Here is a 13,682-nt window from a genome sequence, read left to right on the forward strand (position 1 = left end):
CCACCCAGGTGCCCCAGCCCCCAGCAGTACTTTAGATGGACACCCACACATCTTTCCTTCTCACTTATCAAGGACCAGCAAAGACATGCTTTGGGCATGACATTTTGGTGTGATGCTTCAGACCACAATAGAATTTGATCCCATCTCTACACTCAAATAATATAAATCAAGTCCAATCCTCAGAGCATATCCCACATCCATCACAACACTACCTAGTATTGTGGTCCTAGGTCCTTCCCAGCCCATTCTACTCTCCTTATGACCATCACCCACACAGCTTTCCCTGAAGAATGTTCTGTACTAACAGGCATTCCATGAAAAGGGAAGGGGAAAGAAATACGAATTACTGGTTAAATCAAGTCTACAAGCCAAAGTTTGTCTTAAATAGCTATAGACCATTTTACTGTTTTTAGTGTCTTCCTTTAAGATCCTTAAAGGTAACCACTAAACCACACATTCTCAGGAGATGAATTCCACATGGCTTTAAGATGCAATTGTTTCAACGGCGTTTTTGATAGATGGAGGTGAATGTGTCGAAACTTTTATTAACATTCAGTTTAAAAAGCTTTACACCTGCGGCATGCCAAGATCTAGAAGATTCTTAAAGAAGTTACCCATTAGGGTGTGGTCCTTGGTTTAGAAGTCGTGGGGCCTTGGTAATTTTTTGTTAAGTGGTTTAAGAATTCACAATCTTGGTCCAGGGCTGGTAATACTGTGCCATTTTCTTCTCCCTTCAGGGAAGAAGAGACACTATTATACCTGCAGGCTCCCAGCAAGTTATTGCCGTACAGGTGGCTCTTTAACATCTTCTATGGATTAACAATTTGATCTAAATCAGCCTCAAGGCTCCCTCAGAAAAGAGGGTGAAGGAGAAAAGCACCAAAATATTTCTCAGGCTCTACCTTAAATACAGTTTATGTGTGTGGTAAAACATACGTGCCATAAAATTCACCACTTTTAACCATTTGTAAGTAGAGTGTTCCATGGCATTAAGTTCCTTCACATTTCTGTGGAACCACTGCCATCCGTTTCTAGAACTTTCTTGTCATTTCAAACCCAAGCTCTGTACTTATTAAACACTAACTCCTCATTTCCTTCTCTTCCAGCTCCTGGCACCCACCATTTTCCTGCAGGCCTCTGTGGGTTTGATACTCCTAGGTCCCTGATGTAAGTGAAATCATATGGTATTTGTCCTCTTGTGTCTGGATTATTTTTAAGTGCAGTTTTGATACATAGAACAGTGCCCTTACAGTGAGTAAGGACACAGTGTAGGTAGTTGTTACTTCTACATCAGAAGTCTTTAGCCTGGAGCCCTTGGATGAGTCCTAGGAATCTGAAACTCCTTTAAGAGATGGGTTTCCTACTTACAAAGTTTTGTAGGAGCCTTAACCCAGAAGATGCTGATTGCTGTTCTGGGTCCTCTCTGTTTTGAGAGCACCCCCTTGGTCCCAAACCAGTATTGACTGACTTCAGGTAGCAACAAACCACCAACATGGTCGTATTTGTTGTATGGCTCTGGATTTTGCTGACGATTCCAATTTGATGCCTGATGGAGTGTCACTCATTCTGTAAAACCCCAGCCCTATGTTTAGCGGGCCACTTAAGAACTTTGAGCTCGCCTTCGTATGAACACTATCTAATGCAAACGCAACTCAAAGCCACAATAAGCCACAACTTCATACCCATTAGAATGACAAGGATCAAAAAACCAGAAAACAACACGTATTGGTAAGGATGTTGAAAAATGGGAACCCTTGTGCATTGCTGGTCGGAATGTACAATGGTGCATTCCCTGTGGATAGTAGTATAGCAGTTCCTCAAAAGTTAAAAATAGAATTACTATATGACCCAACAATCCCACTTCTGTATATACACCCAAAAGAACTGAAAGCAGGAATTCCAAACAGGTATTTGTTTGGTATTTGCTCATAGTCAAAGCAACATTATTCCCAATAGTCAAAAGAACAGTCCGAGTAAAGATCCATGAGGAATGGATAAACCAAAATGTAGTATATACACACAATGGAATATTACTCAGCCTAAAAAAAATAAAGGTGATTCTGACACCGGCTACAACATGGATGAACCTTGAGGGCATTATGCCAAGTAAAATGAACCAATCACAAAAGCACAAATACCGTATGATTCCACTTACATGAGCTATTTAGAGTAGTCAAATTCACGGAGACAAAATGTTAAATGGTGGTTGCCAGGGACTTCGGGGGAGGAAGAATGGGGAGTCCATGTTTACTGGGAACAGAGCTTCACTTTGGAAACATGAAAGAGTTCTAGAGAGGATGGTGGTGACTGCTACCCAGCAACGTGTAAGTTTTTTTTGTTTGTTTTGTTTTTTGAGAGAGAGAGAGAGAGAGAGAGCGAGAGAGAGAGAGAGAGAGAGAGAGAGAGCGCACACACACAGGGGAGAGACAGAGGGAGAAAGAATTTTTTTTTTTAACATTTATTCATTTTTGAGAGACAGAATAAGAGTGAGGGAGGGGCAGAGAGAAAGGGAGACACAGAATCCAAAGCAGGCTCCTGGCTCCAAGCTGTTAGCACAGAACCCAGTGCAGGGCTTGAACTCATGAACCTCGAGATCATGACCTGGGCTGAAAAGTCAGACACTCAATCTAGTGAGCCACCCAGGCGCCCCAGAGACAGACAATCTTAAGCAAGCTCCACACTCCGCTCTGAGCCGACTTGGGGCTCAAATCTTAAGACTTAGGTTTGATCTTATGATCCTAGGACCATGACCTGATCCAAAATCAAGAGTTGGATGTTTAACCAACTGAACCACCTGGGTACCCCTGTGAAGGTACTTTTAATGGCCCTGAACTATACACTTAGAAATGGTTAAAATGCTAAGTTTTCTTTTGCACATATTTTATTAAATAAAACACATATAAAGAAATGTCTAATGCTCTGTGATCATTATTCCCTGTTCCTGCAGAAAAGTTAAAAGCCTTGTGTGCAGTTTATCCCAAACCCTGTGTTCTGGAAAGAAACGAAATGCAGTAAGTAGCAAAATCATTTTTCAGAAGCTGGGATTGCCTTAGTTGGGTTTTTCAGTAAAAAAAAATAATAATAATTTCAGGGGTGCCTGGGTGGCTCAGTTGGTTAAGCATTCGACTTTGGCTCAGGTCATGATCTTGCCTTTCCCAAGTTTGATCCCCACATCAGACTCTGTGCTAACAGCTCAGAGCCTAGAGCCTGCTTCAGATTCTGCGTCTCTGTCACTCTCTCTCTCTCTCCCCCTTCCCTGCTCATGTGTCTCTCTCTCAAAAATAAAAACATTTAAATAGAGATAAAAAATAAATCACTTCAGCATCATAGCCCCTCCCTCCTGCTCCCTTCCTCACCACAAGAGGAAAGCAGGGGGAAAAGACAGAAAAAAAAAAAAAAAAAAAAAAGAACAAAATTCTAAACCAGAGACAGCAGGGCAAGCCTTTATGGGACTAGAGTGATTTCCAGGAGCCGGGAAGCTGCCCCTCAAAGGCAGCCCATGCAACATGGACGGGGGGAGAAACTCAGAGCTAAGTCACAAGGGAAGCCCACCTGTCCGGTCACCCACCTCGCAGGGCCAGCACAGGCACCTGCCCAGTGATCACCTGCTAAGGTGCCTCACCAGGAAGTGTGAGTGCTCCTTCCCGCTCTGCAATCACTTACCTCACAAAAATGGTTCTCGATAATGTTCAAAGCAGTCAGGGCAACCTGAGGGTTCTCATGAAGTTGCAAGGCCTCAATTTTATCAACACCACCGATTTCTTCTATCAGGAGACACATGTTTTCCTTCTCTGAAAGCTTCTCTGCTGCCTGTGGGCATGTAAGAAAAAAAGCTCTTTGGAGGCGGAGCTTCGCCTCAGGGGAGTCAAAGGCTCCTGTTCCAGGATGGGCAGCCATAGTTTTATTGTTCCCTAATTAAGACTGCAGGATCTTACTCCTCTTTTGGGTATTTATAGTACACATATTTAGGTTTATATTAATTGCACAAAATACAATTTTTGCCAAGTAAGCTGCCCTCCACAAATACATTGCTATTACAGTTTAATAGCTATCTCCCTTCTAATTAATGGAAATGGTTTAAAATACAGTTTGAGGGGGGCACCTGGGTAGCTCAGTCGGTTAAGCATCTGACTTTGGCTCAAGTCATAATCTCACAGTTCGTGAGCTCGAACTCCACTTTGGGGGAGCCCTGTTTCTGTCTCCCCTTCTCTGCCCTTCGTGGTATTCTCTCTCTTCCCCTGTCTCTCTCCCCTTGCTCACTTGTGCCCTCTCACTCTCAAAAAAAAAAAAAATAGTAATACAGTTTGAAAGAATGTTCAAGTAATGCTTTATTTTTGAGAGAGAACATGAGCAGGGAGGGGCAAAGAGAGAGGGGGACAGAGGATCTGAAGTGGGCTCTGCACTGACAGCAGTGAGCCCAATGTGGGGCTCGAACCCACAAACCATGAGATTACAACCTGAGCCGAAGTCGGATGCTCAACCGACTGAGTCACCCAGGCACCCTAAGTAATGCTATTTAAATACAGGTGTTCTGGCCCTACCCTCACCGTAAAGCCTTGAGAGGTAAGACTAAGGGGACCCTGAGCAACACCATGGCAAATAACCAAGTCCCTGGAAACAAATAACATGAGTGGATTTAATCCAATGCTCATCATCGGATTTATCATCTGGGGCTGTTCATTCATTCAAACACTTGTACATAGACTGTGGGCAAGGCCTACAAAACTAGAGCTCAAGATGGGATTTAGAAAAGGCCTTTTCATAACTCATTTTTGGGGCAGACAGGTAGATAATTGTTGCAATACAGAAAGTAGAACACAGTAAATGATCAGTGGTTTATGTTATAGAAGATGTGCATAAACGGCTTGGGAAGTAACACACCTTCTTGAAAAACAGTGATGCGCCAGGGCCAACCATAGGAAACTCCCAGCATTCCCAAAACAAGGAATGGCAAGGACAACTTTTTGAAGGGTTAAGTGTTGCTTATTAGGAGAAGAGGGAATAATCCAGCTAGCTAAATAGCCTATTTGGGGAAAGAGAAATAAAGAAGCAGCTTTGGTGTCATCTCCGAAGAGCTCTGCTCTTTATTTTGTGAGCAATAAGAAAACCTCCTGGGGTCCAAATTAAACCTTATTTATGTCACACTGTCTACCTGATGAGAGTCTGTACTGTTTTGTCTAAAGCTGGACACTCATTGGTCCTATCTGGGGTCCAAAATGAGTTTTGGCTTTCAGTGAAGAAACCAAGGCAGGACCAATGAGCTAGGATAGCCTCAGAAAGAAAGATGGGGGATGTGGGATGACCCAGGGCAAGCAGAGCCCTGGAGAAGGATTCTGGATGTTGGTAAAAGAGCAAACAGCCCCAAAGTCACTTCAAGCTGCACTCTGCCGGCCATTAGAGGCTCTCTGCTACCTTGTCCTCCTAACCTGCTATTCCAGTGCCTTTCTCTGATCTATCAGATGTGGTTTTCCCAGATGCCTCCAAGGAAAAAAAAATCCCAAATGTTTAATTCAAATGAAACAGATGAAGTTCAATTTCTCCAGCCCACAAGTGTGCTTTCACCAATGTGTTATGTCGTTATGTCCAACTTTGTCTACGGGCGGCCAAGTCTCTATGCTTCATCCATGTGATTTGCTCAGTCTTCATGTCTAATTGGGTGCTATTTCAAATCTGTTCTTGACTCAGGTCAGTTCTTTCTAAGACAGTTACATGAAAAGGATGATTAAAGTGAGCTTTTAAAAGGAATCCCCTGGTGTTACTTTGAAATTCTTCAAACGGCTTCGTCGCATATAAAAGGACCTTAACCAGATGAATATAGCCAGCCTTCAAGATGGCCTCAGATGATCTCTAACTCCTGATATTCACACCCTTGTATAGTTTCCTCCCACGTTGAGTGGGGCTGATCTGTGTAACCAATCCATTCCATGTTGTTGGAATGACTTCCAAGGTTAGGTCACAAAAGCCACTGGGGCGGCCACCTTGCTTTCCTAGATTGCTTGTTCCAGAGGAAGCCAGCTACCATGATGAGAATACACATAAATGGTCCTATGAAGAGCTCCAGGTCCAGGAAAGTGACAACTTTCCAGGCATACGAGTGAGCCATCTTGAAAGCTGCTCCTCAGCCTTCATCAAGCCTTCAGATGAAACTGCAGCCCCAGTTGACACCTTGAATCTCATAATAGACCCTGAGCCAGAACCATCTAGCTAAGCTATCCCCAGATTCCTAACCCCAGAATCTAGATGAGATAATAAAGTGAAAGCTTGGTTTGGGAACATAATTCGTTCCAGAAACATGCTCGTAATCCAACACACTTGTCTATCAAAGCTAATTTCCCTGTAAGAAATAATGGGAACTCAGATGAATCATTCCACAAACCCAAAATATTCATATAAAAATCATTATAATACTGTAATATAATACAAAATAAATACAAGATATAAAGAAACACTAATTAACCTGCACTTATCTTTGAAAATCTTTATGGCTGGTGTGAAGGAGACAAGGGAGAGGAGGGTTATTTTGTGGGACGAACTTCACTATCACTAATGGAATCACTGCTATCTATTGGCTCAATAGAATCTTTTTCTTTTCATGTAACTTTAACAAGGAGCCTATCCAATGACATTGCTTTTGCTCCTTTTGAGGATTTTGCGGAAATAACATTGCATTGTTGTTAAATAGATTAATTGCTCACACTGCTACAGTCTTATTTGTGTGGTGCTTTTCTACAAAATTTTGCACTGTCTCCCACATTTTACACATCTCCATAATCTCATTTGAAGTGAGGGATTCCTCTTTTTCTTCTCTCCTCTGCAGAGGTGATCTCCTGCAAAACCTCTTGCTGTTACTCACGAAGCAGACCCATCAGTCTGTCAGTGGTCAGCTCCCGGCCATGTTCCTCTACCAGCTCTTGAATGTCATCCTCATTCACCTCCAGTCCCATGGCCTTTCCCAAGAACACAATTTCATCAACAACTGCTGGCTTCTATTCATAAGCAAGCCCCTCTAAATCATGTCCAAGAATGCAATCGGACCACAGTTTTCTCCAAGCAAAATCAAGGGTTCTCTTGGTGATCCCATACCAGGCTTTATTAATGATCTTGAGGCAGTTCATGATGTGCAAATGATTTTTCCAAAACCCTCGGAGGGTAAGGTTTGTTCCTTTGGTCACCTTGAAGCATTGCTGAAATAGTGCTTTGCTATGAAGCTTTTTAAAGTTCGAAAGGAACCTCCTGATCCATGGGCTAGAAAATTGGAATGGTGTTGGGAGAAAGGAACTTGACCTTAATGAACTCAAGTTCCTTCAGTATGTGGTCCTCAAAGCCTGGCAGGTGAACAGGAGCATTATCCATAACCAGTAAGGTTTTGTGTGACAAATTATTTTCTAAAATTCTGCAGGACTGAAGGCCTCATTGATCCACCCAATGAACAAGATATGAGTGACCCAAGACTTACTGTTGGACCTCTACATAATGTTTAACTGGCTCTTCTGCACCTTGCATTTCTTGAAGGCTCATGGATTCTTGGAATGATACACGAACAGGGGCTTGACTTTAAAATCCCCACTTGCGGGGCACCTGGCTGGCTCAGTAGGTTGAGTAGGTGGCTCAGTAGGCTGACTTCGGCTCAGGTCACAATCTTGCAGTTTGTGAGTTTGAGCCCCACATCGGGTTCTGTGTGGACAGCTCAGAGCCTGCTTAGAATTCTGTGTCTCCTTCTCTCCCTTTCCCTCGTTCACACACACACACGCGCACACACACACACTCTCAAAAATAAATAACCATAAAAAAATAAAATAAAATCCCCACTTGTGGGGCACCTGGGTGGCTCAGTCAGTTAAGTTTCTGACTTTGGCTCAGGTCATGATCTCATGGTTCATGGGCTCAAGCCCCACGTGTGTGGACAGCTCAGAGCCTGGAGCCAGCTTCAGATTCTGTGTCTCTGTGTCTGTCTGTCTGTTTCTCTCTCTCTGCCCCTCCCCAGATTGTGCTCTCTGAGTAATAAGTAAACTTAAAAAATTATTAAAAACAAAATAAAATCCCTGCTTGCATTAGCACCAAGCACGAGGGTGAGACGGTCTTTTGTGGGCTTGTGACTGGGCATTATGTGCTCTTATCTAGTAATGTCGGTCCTCTTTGGCATCTTTTTCCAAAAAAGCCCTGGCTCATCAAGTTAAAAACTTGTTCTGGCAGGTCACACTTGGAAACCATGAGCTTCTGGAACTCGGTGGCAGTAGCTTTAACTGCCTTAGCGTCAGAACTCGCAGCCTCTCCATGTCTCGCAACACTATGGATGTCACTTCTCCTCTTAAAGTTATCAAACCAGTCCCTGCTTGCTTTGAAGACTTCATTTTCTGGGGCGCCTGGGTGGCGCAGTCGGTTGGGCGTCCGACTTCAGCCAGGTCACGATCTCACGGTCCGTGAGTTCGAGCCCCGCGTCGGGCTCTGGGCTGATGGCTCGGAGCCTGGAGCCTGTTTCCGATTCTGTGTCTCCCTCTCTCTCTGCCCCTCCCCCATTCATGCTCTGTCTCTCTCTGTCCCAAAAATAAATAAAAAACGTTGAAGACTTCATTTTCTGTTGACATACCTGGCAGTTTACTTACGGGGTTGGTGTACAAGGCCTTTGCCTTCTTGCAGACAAAGTTCTTGGGCACAGCATCACCTGCTAGTTTCTTCTATCTAAAACAGAAGCAACTTTTCTACATCTTCCAGAACATGTGGCCATTGCTTTGATATTTGATAGCCTTTTGCTGCATCCAGCCCCCTTCTTTCTTCTTTAATATTGTGCAAATGGTCAACGTCGACTTCTTCTAAAATCTTGCAGTTTTAGCCACTCACATACCTCGTTCATACTTCTTGATTTCCTTCTTCACTTCCACCGTAATCATCTCCTTATTACCATCTTTCTTTTCAATCTTTTTCTGCCTGGGGGCCACGTCTAAGCTCGCATGGATGTTGACTACAGTAATTATTAAACTCTTGTCATATACTGTATTTAATGTAACTAGCAATAAGGCATAGAGTAAAGGGTCTATATCTACAGGCAACCTGACCTAGAATGGGAGAATTCCTAAGCTTACTCTTGTATGGAAAAGCAAAGGACTGTCCACAGGTGCTTTGAAGTGACAAAAAATACACTAGTGCCAGTTGTGGGCACCTTCCAACATTCTGAAAAATCGTCAATTTCTGCCAAACACTGCAGCCTGAAACTGAGCACCCAAGCATGGAAGATGATCACCCACAATCCAGTAGCAAGAGAGAGAGAGAAGAACCATTGGCTCAGTTGTGATCATGGGACATTCGGTATCATGTATGACTTGTATTGCAAGGCATAGATTGTTTATCAGGTTAAAACTTATTAGAAATGTTTGCTTGTCTTGTAGAACATGCACAGAACAAGTTACTCACAATCCAAGGTTTTATTGTATTTGTTTTAGACCAGTAGGGAGTAACTGATCATGCAGCAATATAGAACTGACACAAATGGTTTATGAACATTGGCTTAATTTGCCTTTATTTCAGAAGTAAAACTTTCCTGGAGTTCTAATTCAAGGCTTTGTAGTCCAATTTCAGCATCTATCTCTGCTAACTCCTTGCTTCTCTTTCAGGTGTATCCTATGTTTTAGCCTTCTAGAAGAGCCAGCCATGTGTTGTACAGGACTGCTTTTCCTGGCTTCAAACATTTGATTGGTTTCTCCATCTCACTCAGAGTAAGCCAAGGTTTTCACATGCCTTATGTGATATGGATGCTCTGAGCCTGACCACCACCTTCCATCCCTTTGCTCCCACCCATCCTTGAGCCCTCTTTCCCCAGATATCCATAAGATTCACTCATTTCTCTTTGGTCTTTGCATGCATGTTCTTCCTGAGACAAGTTTCTCCTGACTACTACATTGACGGGATCACCATTACCTTCCCGCTCTGAGCCATCAGCGACTGACCCTTCATCACATAAACTCCCAGTTGTTGGGTCTGTTTCTCTCCCCATTAATATATAAGCTCTACCAGAGCAAGGACTTTGTTCTGTGGTATCCTGAGCATCTGAAACTATGTTAGGCATATGGTCACTCACTTGAAAAAATGAAGATGGGCCTTCTTTGAAAGGCCTCTTGTTTTTGTTTTCCATAGGATGCATGAACAGGAGGAGGGTTGGGGGAGTGGAAAGAGAATCCACATAGGGGTTTTAAGAACCAAAATAAATGCCTTCGATTTGGAGACTGCTATTTCAAAACCAAACTGCTTAAAAAAAACAAAAAAAAAAAAAAAACCAACCTGCTTAGAGCAGCTCACCTTGAGGATAAGAGAGATAACATCAAGGATGATGGTAACAATTTTGGGGTCTTGGATGGTAAGCAGATTCACCAGTGGCTCCAAGACTCCAGAGTGGACAAGCTGGATCAACTGGTCTATGGTGCCTCCAGTTGTGAAGTTTGCCACGGTCCAAACAGCCTCTTTCTGGACTTTAAATTCTCCCTGAAGAAACAATGTTTACAATCTTTATGGATCCTGAAGAACTTAAATATAGCAATGCTAACTTAGTTCAATTTCTAGGTAGGCTGGTGACAGCCAAGACTGTATATATAATTTACGTCGAACACATCAGCAATTTGCCTCTAGTTCTTGAACAGAGGATAGCACCTTTGAGAAGCCAAGGAGCAGACAGGCTTCCATTAGGACTTAGAGGAAGTTCTAAGTTGGAATGGACTCATTTCCTTAAGTCAGGTTATGGGAATAATATAACGAACATAAACCAATCCAGATAATCTATATATATTAGAAATTATCCTTGGAATTATTTTATTTTTTAACTTTTGAGAGAGAGAGAGACAGAGCGCGAGGAGGGGAAGGGCAGATGCCCTTAGTCTTTCGGATGCAGGGAAACTATGGACAAGAAGCTCCATAGCTACAAAGCTGAGCACACAAAGTGATCTCAGGGAATGAGCCAGACCAGAGGTGTCAGAGGAAGACCATTGAAATATCACTCAATGCATTCCTTGCATTTGTAAGAAACACTTTGCCCAGAGATCTGGGAGTAATTTATCATAGATCTTTCTATCCCTGTGCAGAAGGAGTTATTCCCATTTTATGGCTGGGGAAAACTGTGACCTCAGTGTAAAAGAAAGAAAGAAAGAAAGAAAGAAAGAAAGAAAGAAAGAAAGAAAGAAAGAAAGAAAGAAAGAAAGAAAGAAAGAAAGAAAGAAAGAAAGAAAGAAAGAAAGAAAGAAAGAAAGAAAGAAAGAAAGAAAGAAAGAAAGAAAGAAAGAAAGAAAGAAAGAAAGAAAGAAAGAAAGAAAGAAAGAAAGAAAGAAAGAAAGAAAGAAAGAAAGAAAGAAAGAAAGAAAGAAAGAAAGAAAGAAAGAAAGAAAGAAAGAAAGAAAGAAAGAAAGAAAGAAAGAAAGAAAGAAAGAAAGAAAAGAAAGAAAAGAAAGAAAGAAAGAAAGAAAAGAAAGAAAGAAAGAAAGAAAAGAGAGAAAAGAAGGAAAGAAGGAAGGAAGGAAGGAAGGAAGGAAGGAAGGAAGGAAGGAAAGAAAGAAAGAAAGAAAGAAAGAAAGAAAGAAAGAAAGAAAGAAAAAGAAAAAGAAAGAAAGAAAGAAAGAAAGAGAAAGAAAAAGAAAGAAAGAAAGAAAGAAAGAAAGAGAGAGAGAGAGAGAGAGAGAGAGAGAGAGAGAGAGAGAGAGAGAGAGAAAGAAAGAAAGAAAGAAAGAAAGAAAGAAAGAAAGAAAGAAAGAAAGAAAGAAAGAAAGAAAGAAAGAAAGAAACTAACTCAATAACCAAAAACAACTTCGGGCTCCAAGCCAACTGTAGTTCAAAAAGCAATTTGAAGTAAGATTACTTCTTGATTCAAGGCTGGATGTCTTTTTAATTTTTTTTAATGTTTGTTTATTTTTGAGAGAGAGAGAGAGAGAGAGGAGACACAGAATCCCAAGCAGGCTCCAGGCTCTGAGCTGTCAGCACAGAGCCCAATGTGGGGCTCGAACTTAGGAACCATGAGATCATGACCTGAGCTGAAATCGGACACTTAACCGACTGAGCCACCAGGTGCCCCCATGACGGGAGGTTTCTGATGAGAATCTATATAGACTCATGGTGGCACACAGGATAGGAAGCATCTAATAGATTAAAAGATGCCTTGATTCAGGTTGCACACCTAGGAACCCACCATCCAACCCCAGGGCAGGACCACCACCGGCAGCTTCTCTTTCCCATCCTATTCCACTTGCCTCCCTGCCCCCAACCAGACAAAACCACTCCTGGCTTGTGTCACCTATAGATGGTTAAACTGAGCCCATCCATTCAAAGGGGACAAAAAGAAATGCTGACGGATAGGAGTTGTCCTGGGGAGGGAAGTGGGAATCTGGAGGAAGAAGGAGGTTTTGTTTTACTTCTACTCTTATATCTGGATTTTCAGTATATATTACCACTCCAATCAATGTGATTTTCTACGCTGAAAACAATCCAGTGTACAATATCACTATAACCCAATAGGTTCTTCCTCCTCAAACAACAAAACTTCCCCCTCTCTTGACAAGTAGAGTGGATGCCACATTCTTCTAACACCAAAGATAAGCCAATATTTACCAGCTCAGGATTTTTTTCTGAATATTTGAGCTGGGGGGGGTGGGGCAGGGGTGGGAGGGGTCACCTTTTCATTGAACAATGCTTGTTTAGTCTCCTAAGTCTTTAATGGGTTGTCCAAAATGGATGCCTCTTCCTTTTTTTTTTTTTCCCCAGGGAGAATTAGGAAACTAAGCTTTCATAGCTCTGTTGTGATCTCGATTAATTTGCTTCTTAGGTGGTGTCTGAACTCCTGAAGGGGTTCAACGTGGGGCCAATTGGAAAACAGCCTTTTGTCACAGAGTGTACCACTTACGTTTTTTAGCAGAGCCACCAAGGGAGGCAGCGTGCCACAAGCAATCAGCTGCTGGATGTGCTGGCAGGGCCCTGCGGCCACGTTGCTCAAGGCCCAAGCCGCCTCCTTCTGGATGGAGGACTTGGGATGCATCAGGAGCTGGGGCAGCACGTTCAGGATGCCCGCGTCAATGGCCACCTGGGTCTGGTGATCCGTTCCTGTGACGATGTTCCCCACAGTGCGGAGAGAGGGGGTCTGGAAGAACAAGGCTGCAAGTGTAAGCAAGCTTTGCCAATTTATCACAACAGAAGGGGACAGTCACACCAAGCTATGTGCACTCCCAAATATGCGTCCTGCTATGTTGATGGTGCTCAGGAAACCTGTGAATGATGATCAAATCCATGATCTTTATTAATTCAGCACATCTGTAGCCATTTGCATAGTTTGAAGGTACTTGCTAGCCTCTCAACAGTTCCAGGTTCAGTGAAACAGAGGTCAAGGGATGGCTTTATTAAGAAATGACACTGTCCTTTCCATAATCTTACACTGGGAAAATTGCTAAATTGATTACAGTATTTATAATGTGGTAACTTCTACTGAATTTGTATTTAGCAGGAGTGTCAGGTTCCTGCTGTATATTTAATTGGAGCTAATGAGATCCCAATGGCATTTGTTGATGTGTTCACAAACACCCTCTCAACTCTGAAGGTCCCCAGGATGGGTCTGCAATTGGGCTCAAGACAACAGTCCTCTGAGGGCTGACTGTGCATTCATTTTGGTTTCTCTGCACTGTAGTGGTTGCCCCAGCACAGACCACCAACAGTTCTAGAGT

At 42.7% G+C, this 13,682-nt stretch overlaps 1 protein-coding gene across 2 annotated transcripts in view; it reads right to left on the minus strand.

The window, feature by feature from the left end:
* Positions 1 to 525: 525 nt before the first annotated feature.
* Positions 526 to 13,682, minus strand: part of KPNA7 (karyopherin subunit alpha 7) — a 102,811-nt gene continuing 89,654 nt past the window's right edge. For both annotated transcript variants that reach the window (XM_058710806.1, XM_058710807.1), the window contains exons 7-10: positions 12,872 to 13,105; positions 10,291 to 10,473; positions 3,664 to 3,810; positions 526 to 731 (exon numbers count right to left, since the gene is read on the minus strand). In XM_058710806.1, coding sequence (XP_058566789.1) covers positions 618 to 731; positions 3,664 to 3,810; positions 10,291 to 10,473; positions 12,872 to 13,105 — 678 coding nt within the window. In that variant the 3' untranslated portion in view covers positions 526 to 617. The remainder of the gene's footprint in view (positions 732 to 3,663; positions 3,811 to 10,290; positions 10,474 to 12,871; positions 13,106 to 13,682) is intronic.

The sequence above is a fragment of the Neofelis nebulosa genome, chromosome 18 (genome assembly GCF_028018385.1).
Source record: "Neofelis nebulosa isolate mNeoNeb1 chromosome 18, mNeoNeb1.pri, whole genome shotgun sequence".
Classification (NCBI taxonomy): Eukaryota; Metazoa; Chordata; class Mammalia; order Carnivora; family Felidae; genus Neofelis; species Neofelis nebulosa.